The sequence below is a fragment of the Bidens hawaiensis genome, unplaced genomic scaffold (assembly GCF_021521415.1).
Source record: "Bidens hawaiensis isolate Kalapana, Puna unplaced genomic scaffold, B.hawaiensis_p1.1 tig00037321_1, whole genome shotgun sequence".
Taxonomy (NCBI): domain Eukaryota; kingdom Viridiplantae; phylum Streptophyta; class Magnoliopsida; order Asterales; family Asteraceae; genus Bidens; species Bidens hawaiensis.
In genome coordinates this window covers 1-15,266 of record NW_027496524.1, presented here as the reverse complement: position 1 = coordinate 15,266, position 15,266 = coordinate 1, and the positions used below count along the sequence as shown (strand labels likewise).

General features: G+C 39.3%; 1 protein-coding gene across 1 annotated transcript in view; it reads left to right on the top strand.

Moving 5' to 3' along the window:
• The window catches only part of LOC143589279 (purple acid phosphatase 22-like), a gene marked incomplete at its 3' end in the record, with an annotated part of 37,254 nt that extends 21,993 nt beyond the window's left edge, over positions 1-15,261 (top strand). Inside the window, exon 3 of the mRNA XM_077070094.1 lies at positions 14,777-15,261. Coding sequence (XP_076926209.1) covers positions 14,777-15,261 — 485 coding nt within the window. The remainder of the gene's footprint in view (positions 1-14,776) is intronic.
• Positions 15,262-15,266: the final 5 nt, after the last annotated feature.

Genomic DNA, 15,266 nt, shown 5'->3' with positions numbered 1-15,266 from the left:
TAATCCTTTCAGCGATGGCCTTCCCGAACAATGATCCATATCATGGCCTAGCCATCACTGACTCCGACTCCGGCTCTGACTCTAACACTGATAGTAGCAGTGTCCATATGAGCGACGTTGTTCCAATTCCTGATGATCCTATAGAGATCTCCGATGACGAGCCTACCGAGGTAATCAGGCTCGATGAGGACGACAAGGTAACTTATGACGACGACGACCTTGAGGAGATGGAGGAGCTGGCTGTAGTGCCCTCCGAGGAGATACGAGCCGCCGGGCTGAAAAGGTATGCCACGGACTCCGACGATGAGGTGCCCCGGACTATACATGAGGTAGGCGAGTCCTCACGCCCCCAAGGGCGCGCTACCTCCGATGATACAGAGGTCCCCGTACCACCGACCGCAGCAGCCGCCGAGGCTGAGAGAAAGGCCCTTGAGGAATGGCTCATGGATTGGGAGAAGAGGGTCGAGGTGTTTATGGAGAGCGTGAAAGGCAAGGCCTGTGAGACCAGTCTTCGCCTTGATAACCACTATGACTTGATCTCGGACGCAAGGATGAGAGTGCTAAAGTTGGAGCATATGGTAAGAGATGCATTGCACTTAGCTGATGTGGGAGCGAGGCGGGCCGCTGCCGCCGAACGAAGGGTGATGAAATTGGAGAATGAGGTTAAGACAATTCAAGCCTTTTTGGGAGACGTGTTTCCACCACCGCCACCACCGATGCCATGAAGCGACTATAGACTAGTATTAGCGGGTAGTAATCATATGTATGGGAAGTAATATATTACGGACTACGATCCGATCTTTTGGCAAAACGCTTGTATGTTGTAGGAGTTTGTAGTAGACTTAAACATAAACTTATGTAATCAAATCTTTTGATGTAATGAAGTTATGTTTATGATATATGAATATGAGTATACGATGTGGTATAATGAGATGTAATAATAAAATCTATGTATGCGAGTATATGATTAATAAGTATGACTATAAGCAAATATATGGGTGTGAATGTAATAAGTATCGAACCCTACAACTACTTACATACAAGCGTGATGCCAATACTAACCGATCCTTCTTATTCTCAACTTGAAGGAAAATGCCAAGGAGAAGGAACGACAGTTTACCTAATACACCTGCGCAATTACAAGAAGTCATAGCGCAAGCGATAGCCGCCTACGAAGCCAGTAGGGGCGACTCAAGTCAAGAACGAAGGAATTCCGCAAACACTGAAAATGTAGCTCCAGAGACTGGCGGTGAGGAACGAGGATGTTCCTACAAAACTTTCATGACATGCAAACCGTGGTCCTTTAAGGGAACGGAATGAGCCATAGGAGTTATCCGTTGGATCGAGAAGACAGAATCTGTGATAGCGATCAGTGGATGCACAGAAAAACAGAAAGTGTTGTACGTGACATGTATGTTTCAAGATGAAGCCCTATCGTGGTGGAGTTTACAAGTACAAACCCTAGGCCGAGACGTGGCCTATGGCAAGACCTGGAAAGAGTTAAAGGAGATGATGGAAAAGAAATATTGCCCAAGGACTGAGATGCAGAAGTTGGAAAATGAGTTCTGGACGCTCACCATGAAGGGAGCCGACATCACAGCATATAACACGCGATTTCACGAGCTATGCCGAATAGTTCCTCATATGGCCACCACTGAAGAAAAGAGAGTTGAAAGGTACATCTGGGGATTAGCAACAGTTATCAGGGGACCAATCACGGCCACTAGGCCTGCGACCATGGCCGAGGCTGTTGAACTAGGTCTGAGTCTGACAGAAGATGCAGTACGAGCTGGCACCCTAGGAAAGCCAACTCAGAAGGAAGCAAGCCAACCATTCTCCCAACGCGGCAACAGCCGCCATAACAATCACAAGAGGAGCTGGGCCTCTCGTAATCAAGGGTCAAGTTCCAAAGAACCCCCTATCAAGAAACAAGAAACTGTGAAAGTGTATGCCGCCCAGACCACGGATCAACCACGGAAGACGTATAGCGGGTCAAACCCGTGGTGTGACAAATGCAAGTATTATCATGTTGGTGACTGCTCAAGTATTGTGTGTAAGCATTGTCACAAGAGAGGGCATGTGGAAGCTAAGTGTAGAATTAAGAATGGTGCAGTAGTTGTGAAGCAAGAACCGGGGAAAACGACACCACGAGCTTGTTATGGGTGCGGAAATACGGGTCATTTTATCAAGAACTGTCCACAGATGAAGAATACAGCTCAAGCTAGGGCTTTTGTTATCGGGGCGGGTGAAGCTAAGGAACCCAAATGTCGTCACTGGTACGTTCCTACTTAACAACCACTATGCGTCTGTGTTATTTGATACTGGTGCGGATTTAAGTTTTATATCCACTGAATTTAAAGACCTACTTGGTTTAGCACCTAGTAAATTAGCAACGCCCTATACTATAGAATTAGCTAATGGCAAACAGTTAATATCAGACGATATAGTGGAAAGTTGCGTACTAGTGATGGGAGAACATGAATTTAACGTAGATCTGTTGCCGATAGATTTAGGAAGTTTTGATGTCGTTTTAGGCATGGATTGGTTAGCAAAGAACCATGCTGAAGTTAATTGTTATGACAAGCAAATCCGCATACCCTTGGCAAGTGGTGAAACGCTGACTATTCAAGGAGAAAGACCTGGCACTGTGATGAAGTTAATTTCGTGTATGAAAGCACGAAAGTGCTTGCGAAAGAAGTGTCAAGCTTTCTTAGCCCACGTGGTGGAGAAGAAGAATGAAGAAAGGAAGATAGAAAGTATACCTATAGTAAGAGATTTCCCCGATATCTTTCCAGAAGATCTACCAGGGTTACCACTTCAAAGACAAGTGGAGTTTCGAATCGATCTAGTACCAGGAGCTGTACCAGTAGCGCGAGCACCTTATCGATTAGCTCCCTCGGAAATGGGAGAACTATCGAATCAATTAAAGGAGCTACTAGACAAGGGTTTCATACGCCCGAGCTACTCACCTTGGGGAGCCCCGGTACTATTTGTTAAGAAGAAAGACGGTTCGTTCCGTATGTGTATTGATTACAGGGAACTTAACAAACTGACCATCAAAAATCGGTACCTTTTACCGAGGATTGATGATATGTTTGACCAATTACAGGGATCTCGTTTCTATTCCAAGATAGATCTACGATCCGGGTACCATCAGCTGAAGATACACGAGGACGATGTACCAAAGACTGCGTTCCGAACGAGGTATGGTCATTATGAATTTCTAGTCATGCCTTTTGGGCTAACGAACGCACCTGCCGTGTTCATGGACTTAATGAATCGAGTGTGCAAACCTTACCTTGACATGTTCCTGATAGTGTTTATAGATGACATATTAATTTATTCCCGAACCGAAGAAGAGCACGAGCAACACCTTCGATTGATTTTAGAATTGTTGAGAAAGGAGAAGTTGTATGCAAAGTTTTCAAAGTGTGATTTTTGGCTAAGAGAAGTACACTTTTTAGGCCATGTCGTCAACGAGAAGGGAATTCATGTTGACCCTTCAAAAGTAGAGGCCATTAAAAACTGGGAAGTGCCGAAGACGCCGACGGAAATACGACAATTTTTAGGTCTGGCAGGCTACTATCGACGGTTTATTGATTTCTCGAAGATAGCACAACCCCTTACTGCGCTCACACAGAAAGATAAATCGTTTAATTGGGGAGATAAACAAGAAAAGGCGTTCCAGTTGCTAAAACAGAAACTTTGCAGTGCACCTATTCTAGCCTTACCAGAAGGGATGGATGACTTCGTAGTTTATTGCGATGCTTCGCATCAAGGACTTGGTTGTGTCCTTATGCAAAGAAATCAAGTCATCGCGTATGCGTCACGACAACTCAAAGTGCACGAGAAAAATTACACCACTCACGATTTGGAATTGGGCGCAGTGGTGTTTGCACTTAAGATATGGCATCATTACTTATACGGCACCCATTGCACAATCTACACCGATCATAAAAGCCCACAACATATATTTGATCAAAAAGAATTAAACATGAGGCAACGACGGTGGGTTGAATTATTGAATGATTATGATTGTGTAATCAAGTACCACCTGGAAAGGCGAACGTTGTAGCAGACGCTTTAAGCAGGAAAGAAAGGGTGAAGACATCACGTGTTAAAGTCTTAGGGCTAACTATAAGTACGAACCTCACCACCCTTATCCACGAAGCCCAACGAGAAGCTTTGAAGCCTGATAATATCAAAGACGAGGTTCTCCGTGGTATGGTTGACAACTTAGAATCCAAAGAAGACGGTACCCTGTACTTTGTCAACCGAATATGGGTTCCTCTCAAGGGAGGATTACGTGAAAGAATACTTGATGAAGCCCACAAGACGAAGTATTCCGTGCACCCCGGTGCAGATAAAATGTATAAAGATGTAAAGGGATACTACTGGTGGCCTAATCTTAAGGGTGATATAGCAAATTATGTGGGAAAATGTTTAACTTGCGCAAAAGTCAAGGCGGAATATCAGAAACCATCCGGATTATTACAACAGCCCGAGATTCCCATGTGGAAATGGGAACAAATCTCGATGGATTTCATTACGAAGTTACCTAGGACTCCAGGTGGTTATGACACCATATGGGTGATAGTCGACCGGCTAACCAAATCCGCGCATTTCTTAGCTATCAAAGAAACGGATAAGATGGAGCGGTTAGCTAGACTATATATAAAAGAGATCGTGTCAAGACATGGAGTCCCAGTCTCGATTATTTCCGACCGCGACAGTCGATTTACGTCTCATTTTTGGAAGTCGTTACAAAAAGCTTTGGGCACGCGATTAGATATGAGTACCGCCTACCATCCCCAGACTGACGGCCAAAGCGAGCGAACTATACAAACATTGGAAGATATGCTAAGAGCGTGTGCAATTGATTTTGGTGGTAGCTGGGATGTTCACCTTCCTTTGGTGGAATTTTCATATAATAATAGCTACCACACGAGCATAAAGGCTGCACCGTTCGAAGCATTGTATGGTCGTAAGTGTAGGTCGCCCTTGTGCTGGGCGGAAATAGGCGATAGACAAATGACGGGTCCCGAACTAATTCAAGAAACTACTGACAAGATATTTCAAATAAAAGAACGATTGAAAACGGCCCGCGATCGACAGAAAAGTTATGCGGATGTGAGACGCAAGCCTTTGGAATTCCAAGTGGGAGATAAAGTTCTTTTAAAGGTCTCGCCATGGAAAGGAGTTCCGAGGTTTGGAAAGCGGGGCAAGCTCAGCCCAAGATATACCGGACCATTTGAGATCTTGGAAAGGATAGGTCCCGTGGCCTATAAGTTGAAGCTACCTGAAGAACTTAGCGGGGTACATGACACATTCCATGTGTCGAACCTTAAAAAGTGTCTATCCGATGAATCTTTAGTCGTACCCCTAGACGAAGTGCATATTGACGAACAATTACATTTTGTTGAAGAACCGATAGCCGTTACCGACTGGAAAGAACAAAAACTACGAAGAAGTCGGATTAAGTTAGTGAAGGTACAGTGGAAATCTAAAAGAGGACCCGAGTTTACCTGGGAAAGAGAAGATCAAATTCGAAAGAAGTACCCACACCTTTTCCCGGACCCAACTATAACGGATAACTAACAACAAATTTCGGGACGAAATTCTTCCAACAGGGGGAGAATGTGACACCCGGTAATTTTCCATATTCTTTAATCTTTATAATTGATCAAAATTACGTGTCATTTATATAATTTATATGAGGTATAAACCATAGTATACTTGAAATGTGGACGAGAACAGTCGTTAATGCCTATAGGATTGTATAAAGTGCCGATGAGAACGGCTATATGATGAAGATAGCCCAGTAATAGTTTAGAGGTGACAAATATATCAAGCTAAATATATATCTATGATACAATATAAAGGGTAATGGTAAGACCATGCCCAGTAATGTCCTAATTCCCTAATTTGGACCAAAACGCCATAAACGTTTAAATAATAGAATATAGTCGCTGAACCGGCCAAATTGATGACACATTATACAGTGAGACGATCAAGATATGAAACTATGAAGTGTTTAAAGGTATACTAGTCGGAATAATATGAAGATAATAATTTAAACAATCCATGAAAGATTACAATATGGAGCACTATTTAACCGAATATAACTCCGGGCTAAATTTAAATATACATCATACCGGGAACCGAAATAAATACCGGGTTCCATACCATCTATAATACTTTATAGGTGACCAAATAAATTAAGAGAAGCTCATAATACCCAAGTCCAATATAAATTCCATAACTTGTTTACTCGATGATCAACTCGTCCTAACGACTATCCACTTAAGACCCGAACCAAGATTGAACTTAGCACTACATTTGGACAACCAATATATTTATTAAATGACCATAATACCTTCCCTTTGCAGCCCAAAGCCGAACCCCAACCTCTTCCCATTCAGTTTTAATGTACAAGGAACAAACACCACATTAAATCTTATAAACCATTATCCATGCACCCATATGTATCATGATCATGTATCATCATCATCACCAACATCATCATAATCTTGGTTACTTGCAAGATCAACCAAAGTCCCTAAAAGGCTTCACAAAATCTGCTCACATTATAATATTACAAAGACCATACCTTTGACCATTTCACTTGACAAGATCTTGAGGAGTTAGCAAGATTTCAATCCCTAAACTTAAGGGATGATGTCCCCTACACTATTATTTATATACACCATCAGATCTTCAGCTGAAATTCACCACAAACATTCAAAAACACAATCCAAATCTCCCTTGTTCCTCTCTCGGCCGAAGAACAGCAGCAGGCCACCAAACAGCCGCCTCTTTGCAACCCGTTTTCTCTATAATGCTGCTCTGAACATCTTGAACCCTATATATCGTTGGAAAGCTAGAAGAAATCCTTAAACCGTGGTAGAAAGCCTTGAACGGATCTCTGCCTGGAAGACTCGGTAAGAAGCTTTGAACCTTAAAAGGTCACTACTGGAAACTGCATTTTCCAGCAGTACCCCACTCTCTTCTTTTGTTCATATCTAACAAACCACTTGGTATTTTTGGGTGATTCTTGTTTAGGAATCCAAGGAAACTCGCAAGTATCACGAACCACCTTTTGAACGTCCATTTCCGGCTTCGTTTCAGCACTAGGTGAGCCAAAACGTGAATTGTAACAGTTTATAGTGGCTGGAAAATCATAAATTCTGTCCAGCCACGGTCTCATCATTTTACTTGACCCTAATCCACCTATTTCATGTTATTTGAACATCATGTAGACTCTTAACATAGTGGTTAACGTCAAGGAACTTGGATCTCGTCTTAAATCGCTCAAAAACCGACATTCCCAAGGTACTAATGCCATAAAATGTTTAGTAGAAAAACATGGACTAAGCCTAAGATACGTATACATAATGAGGTGATTAGACATAAACATAAACTTGAAGTGTGTTGAAATGACATATAATTAAGGATAAATCATGTTAAGTAAAAGATATAAAGGATTTAAAGGGTGTTTAAGGAAGGTTAAGGTTAATAGAACACCTAGTTAAGGTAAAAATGATCTTGAGTAGTAAAACCCACTTTTAAATAAACAAGATGATATAAATGTAAAGATGGAATTTTGGTTATGTTAAACTTTAAAAAGGGTATAACTAACGTATTAAAAACCGTATCGAGTTTGTCATAAAAGTAAAAATAATAATAGTAATAATAATAATAATAATAATAATAATAATAATAATAAAAATAGGAACACTAGTAATAAAAAAATGAAAGTATAAATGAAAGTGAACCTTAAACATAAAGTGCAACCCTTGCACCAAAACATGGAAATAAATATAACGACAATGGTACGGGTAAAAATCCAAGGTACACGTATATTCCTATATACGCAAATGAAAATACCCATGTATAATGTTATAAAAACAAAGGATGTGTATAAGAGTTATAAAAGTAAAAGATAACTATATGTTACGAAGACGAAAATACTAATAATACTTATCATATACATGAAGAAATGATATATACAATTAATACACATATATTCCTATATACGCAAATGAAAATACCCATGTATAATGTTATAAAAACAAAGGATGTGTATAAGAGTTATAAAAGTAAAAGATAACTATATGTTACGGAGACGAAAATACTAATAATACTTATCATATACATGAAGAAATGATATATACAATTAATACACATATATTCCTATATATGTGCCACAAGTATAAATATAAAATACGGGTTTTTGTGATGGACATTGCGAGTAACTGGAAGGGTGGAGGTGCCGGTAGTCGGGACGTACTGTCTAGGCTGGTAACTGAATATATCATAGATGGGCCCGTTACCTACCTGGGGACTAACGATGAGAGCTCCAAAACCTATTAGGCTAAAGCATGTCACGAACGTCATGATTACCGACGAATAATTTGTATCGAGCATTCCCTAATGCTCGGAGGATATATATATAAAGAGGATATAACGGAAATACATAACAAGTATAAGACGTTGTCTAACGTCCGTATCGCTAATGTATAAAAAGTATACATATATACCGTCACCTCATAAGTATGTATCGGGCTAAGTATTAATAGTTATATATTATGTACTGAAGTGCATACGTATACGATATAATACAGGAAACTCACCAAGTATAACGGAACATTATTCCTCATTTAAGGTGAGTCTCACAGCCCCTATTTTCACTATTTTCACTATGTTTTAAACTGTTTTCGGGGCGAGGGACACGTGTTTAAATATGTTTTATCATGGTGTATATCTTGATTTACAATGTGCGTGTACATGAGATATTTGGCGCGCTCATGGTACATAAAGTCCCCGGTATATATTGTAACCATAAACTATAGGCAACTATAGCCGAGGAACTCTACGGGTAGTACTACTGGTCTGACCAACCCACTCGTAAGTGGTCGCGCCACTTTATAAGACGGGTGCTTAGTTTTCCGATTTATTTATTCCCTCGTGGACTCGTGGGATGTTATGTGGGGCTTTATGGTGTATATATATAGTCAAGGAATGGTTACGAACTCATGTATTCACGTTACACTGCAAGTCATGGATACTGCATTCATGACGTTATGAGAATTATATTATAAAGCATTTTATCGAGTCACAAAACTTGTGAACTCACTCAGTTTATACTGATTAAATTATTTTACGTGTCTTTCAGGTATTTAGCTACGTGGAGAGGTCACGGTGTCTCAATACGATTTTATGTTTAACTATGGAAATTTCATGTATGAGGATTTTATATTTTGGAGTTTTCACGGTTATACCTCCCTTCGGCAGGACATAACTGTGAAATCTCAATATGTTATATGTAAACCTTTTTATGGATATTTTTGTAAAACTTATATTATGAATAAAATCCTCATGTATTTTATCATATAGTTGTTGCTTAACCGCGCTCTCGAAAACCTTTCATGAGTCGCACACCGGTTGTTTCCGCCTATGGACCGGGTGTGACACGTTCGGGGCAATTCGCGCCTATAGTGTCTCGCAACGAGCTAGAGCTACTGCTGCAAGGCTTCTTGCTTTCCCAACTTCTTCCTGCAAGTCTATCATTTCTGCTTGCATTTTGTTCACTGTCTTCACTTGCTGAACATGAGCATCCTGAACTTCTTTCATGGCTTCAGTCAGGTAGGTAAGTCTCCTCCAAGCATCAGCTCCATCCTCTTTCAGTTCAATAATCTTCGCTCTCGCGGAGTGCATAAAGCCAACTTCACGCTCTAAACAGGAAGTGAGAGCTGCGAAAGCGCGCTCCGTCGGGAGTGTTAGAGGTGGTAGTGTATTGAAGGATGAAAGACAGCCCGGGAGAGGTAGTGGGGGGAACCTGCTCTTGGTAGACAATCCATTCAATCAATCTTCGGTACCAATCCCAGTTACTGTTGCACTCGTAAATGCCTCCAGATGGGCGGTGCCTCTTCGGTGCGGGGGCTGCTAGTGTTGGGACCTCCCGAGGTGGTGATGATTTGAGTAGCTGCGGTTCCTTCCTAGGGCATGGACACCGGGTCGGATGATGATGATGACGTTGACATCCCTACAGGCTAAGGGGCTGTTTGGTTCATTCAGATCTGAATGAGTCAGATCTGAATGAGCCTCTGTCCCATTCAGCAACAACAACTCTGAATGATTCAGACCTATTTTTAACCATTCAGATATTTTCTGTTTGAAACCAAACAGTCTGAAGTCTGAATGAATCAGATATTTACATCTTAATGGTTCCATTCAGATGTAAACAAACAGCCCCTAAGTCGTGTATGGGTTACGCGCGTGTGAGTGAATAAGGAAAAAGAAGTGAAGAAAATAAGCAGTCAAATATATATCATATATATAACTACTTATATGTAGTGCAAAAGATCATAACTAATGGGTTGTTGCGGTTATAGTCTAGTATGAATGCAATTTCTAGTTCGCTATAACCAATGGCTCTGATACCAATCTGTCACACCCACAAAATCCACTAACGGAATTTTACCGTCAGAGGGTGTGAACTAACAGGATCGGAATTATTAGCTATATCAAACACCACAATTAAAGTTTTAAAAACAACCAAGACATCAAGTCTTAAGTATAAAGTGCGTAAGCGTAAATTGTAAAGCATAAAGTTGCGCCACACAGGACGACTTAAAAACACATTTTTCATAATAAAACTCAAAAGAAGTTTAAAGCATAATAGTTCAATGAATGCATGTCTCATACCGCTCGCCCGCCTCGGCTACCTGAGATAAACATACTAAAAGTGTCAACACAGGGTTGGTGAGTTCACAGGTTTATATAGATAAAGCGTTGCGTTTTAGCGTTACCGGATAGTGTTATGTCGATTATATATCAATAGGTAGCTAACCTATCAAGCATGCATTACTAAGTGTTCGACACCGAAGCTTACTGTTTAGTTATTGCCTTGCCACCATGTCAACCACGACCATGGTAAATTGTTAGCCAAAATTACACCCACTCGACCTACAGCCGAGTTTAGAGTTGGGTGGGGTTTGTCAAACCCAGTAGTACTACTCAAAGGTGACTCGCTATTATCCAATATTAACTGGTTTGATGTTCAGAAGGACTTTGGATGGTTATTTGCCACTTAGCCTTACAAGTGATATATAAAAGTAACAAAATCTACATCATTGGGATATATTATCTCCCCCTAATATAAGCGTTAAAAAGAGTAAAAGGGGCCGTGAAACTCAGTGTTTGCGAAGATAACAAAAGATCCAAGAAAAGTGTGCATCATAGAAAATCCTCACCAGTGCTCTAAAAACAAAACTAGATTTTCTAAGTATTTGTACTACAAGTGAGTCCCTAGACTCGATACATGAAACTTATGCATGAGATGTAGTCGTGTTACTTTGTGAAACAGGGGTGACTCGACAAACACTGGTTACTTGTGTGAACAAGTATTAAGTGTTAAGTGTTACTATTGTACATTACAAGTAAACTATCTCCCACTAGGAACATAAGTCAAACACGTAGCAAACATCGATCAACAATACACTTTCCATGTTAACTTAAATAATTCAGCAGCTAATTTATCGAGACAGATTTTAACCCGAAAAAATTACTCTATTTAATAGATTCTAACAAGTCAATAAACTCACCAAAAATCATCACAGAAGTAAACATGAGTTAGGTTTCTAAAATTATTTTTATTATATTTTTATCACATACGGTTTTCTCACAATGATCAAAACAATACAGTAAACACACAACAGTTATTATCATGCGCAACAAAATGTTATTTGTTATTGCCGTTACATGGCTAATCCAATTAATGCAAGACCAATTGGGTCAGATTCCTAACTCAAATTATTAACTTTCAGAAGTAGAACCAACCCATTTGGTCTTGTCGTTTATGAGATATACTAATTACAAAACAGCCTACAAGCAGGCTTCCCGAATCATACTTGCACAACATATTTGTAAATTAATAAAAACTAACTTTTACACGTCCAAAAATTACAAACTCAGACTCTTTAGAAAATAGACTCGACCTACTACATCATAGAGTCAATAATCACTTCCAAAAACAACATTAATATCAAGTTACAGTCATTAAAACACGAATTTAAGAATCTGTTCAGCATCAGTTTTCACCAAAATTCAACAAACTAATAACCTATGAGCTAGAAATCATGCATACAACCCTCTAGATACATAATCCACCAACCATGCATCTCAATTTCACTTTACATGCACATTTAAGGTTTTACTTCAAAATTCAATTTCAAGAAACATGTGATTAACAATCAATAACAATACAACTAGTTATCAATTCATTAGTATTCATCAACAAACATACAAATAAACCCTAACTCATCTTAAATCATCACTTTCAAAATTTAGGGTTTTGATTAACATGTTCAATAGCATATTTAAATTCATAGAATGACTAAAGAGGATGTTAATTACCTATCTAGCACCTTGAATCCTCCAACCAAACTTGAAAAACACTTTGTATGTGTGTGTGTGTGGGTTTACGGTCGCCAAGAGGGAGAGAGAGGGAGGCCGATCGCAAGGGGGCGGGGGAATTAGGTTTGGGTAATAATTTGTTTATATAATTAATCATGTTACACTTAACCCCCTAATCTTCTAGTTAATCAATTTCTAGCACAAAATAGTTTATTTTCTCATGAATTAACGTTATGCATGTAAACACCAAGTAGCACGTAAACGTAACACATAATTATCAAATACTTAATGATATTTATTGTCTATTCACCAACGGTTTGAGTCGACTCATGTGTGTTTCGGTGAAACTCCGAAAGACTACTTGTGTAATGATTGTCATGTGTCATTTAAACCCTAATGTAAATGTAATGAGATATGCGTTACAGTTCGTGTGATCTTGCGTTTTGAATTAACGGAGTTCGGATTAACGGAGTTAACCTGAAATTGACGAATGCACAGTAGTTCTCTACAACTATCTTGTACTCAATGTCTGGCATTTTTCTTTGGACATCATTTCTTTGCAATTTCCCTCTTCTTCTCTACATACTCTTTCTTCTTTCATTTCTTCTTCTTTCCTCTCTCCATGTTTTCTTTAAATGAGAGATGAAAGATCTGGTTGTCTCTTTCATTTTTTTGTTCTTTCATGTTTTCTCTACATGTTTGAAAGATGAGAAATCCAATTGTCTATGTGTTGCCGGAATCCATTTTGGAATCCCTAGGCGATGGTCATGACGGTTTGACATTTCGTAGAGAGAGACACGGATGTGTTTCCCCGCTGATGCCTGCGACTTTTCGCCTAACTATGGCAGCGGCGGCGGACGGTGACCGTTCTCCTGGTTAATATATCGTTCATTTCTTCTCTGCTTCATTTGATTGTACATGCTTATGTTGTTATTGTTGCCGAGTTTCATTTTGGAACCCTAGGTGACGACGGTCGTGGCGGAGTTCCGCGTCTGTCGGCCACTGGCCGTTTCCATGGCTGGTCGGCAGATCCGTGACTCTTAATCGAATATGTGACTATGATGATGAATATGGCTAAATATTTCATGTGTAATAAGAATTGCAAACACCAAAATCTAAGCGAGAATATGACTATACTGATTATCTTTATTTGAGTCTACATCTGAGTTATAAAGGTTATGATGATGAGTTTGGCCTCATCTGAGCCTTCATAGGAGTCTCTACATGTTGATGATGATAAGTTTGGTATGTTTAAGGCTGTGATGATGCTTTTTTTTATATATGAGCCTACTTTGAGGTTGATATGTGTTTTTTTTAGCCTTGGTTTGGGTTAGTGATGCCAAACCCTTAATTAGTTATTGTTAGATATGAGGTCATGACGATTTGAGTTTTCATCATTCTATTAAAAGAGTGAGTGAATATGCTACAAATGCTTGATTTTTTACATGTTGGTGCATATGCAGTTGATTAGTACACGCACAACTTTCTTGAACCCGGCCCATGATGAGTATATCTATATTGGTGCAAATATCGGTTTTAGATCGAACATTAGCATGGCTACATGTGCAAACTTTGAATGATGTATACTCAAAATTAAGCAAACTTTATCTAAGATCACATCTTCCCTTTGCAATTTGTGAGTGGGGTTGCACCCCATAATTTTTTGTAGATGCAAATTGTACAAATTTATGTATGAGTTTTATGTACGAGTTTTGGCTGCATTTGAAACTAAACTAAACGACTTATACAATTGTCTAACAACTATGACCCAACTAAATTCAACATCTAATCTAATCAGCTTAATCAATTATATAGGTACTAAACCAAGCGAAACGACTATATTTAGTTTTCAACTTCTTACAAGAAAATGGTGCTTTAAGATTGTAAATTTGGCTTCTTTTGTTGTACATTATGTATGACACATTTTACATTGACTTATAGTTAATATTTATCATCTATATGGATTATGGCACATTTTATATATATGTTATTTTTAATCTATAAACTACTATTTTAAAGTTTTTTAAGTTGAGTAACGAAATTATTTGCAGCATTACTTGAATGCTCAAAGCTTATAGGTGATAAGTTTGTGTATTCGTAACATAAATTTGTATTATTTTCCTAACTTTACGCCACCCGTTGCAACGCGTATTTTTGTATATAGCGTATTTTTTAATAAATTTATATTGAAATGCAGTACAAATCTAAGGGATGCATATTGGAATTATAAAATACTTTTGAAACAACCCACTTACAGAAATATACACTTCTGCTAGTGATTATAATATTATATATTTTGTTATAAATAATTAGGATAATTTAATTTCCTGCTTGTATAATACAACTCCCATGGACACAGGTGACCTCGGACAAACCGGATGGACGACCACAACCTTGGAACATATCAATGCAACAGACTACGACGTTCTACTCCTCCCTGGTGATCTATCTTATGCGGACACCCAACAACCACTTTGGGACTCATTTGGGCGTTTGGTAGAGCCATATGCTAGTCGTAGGCCATGGATGGTGACTCAAGGGAACCATGAACAAGAAACCTTTCCATTCATCTACCCAGATGGATTCAAATCCTACAACTCCCGCTGGCCCATGCCATATCAACAAAGTGGTTCAGTATCAAACCTCTATTATTCATTTGATGTGGTGGGAACTCACGTCATTATGTTGGGGTCTTATGCGGATTTTAGTACGGATTCAGCTCAGTATAAGTGGCTGGCTAATGATCTTTATAAGATTGATAGATCGCGAACGCCATGGGTTGTCGTGATCATTCATGCCCCATGGTATAACTCAAATATGGCTCATCAGGGAGAAGGTGAAAGCATGAG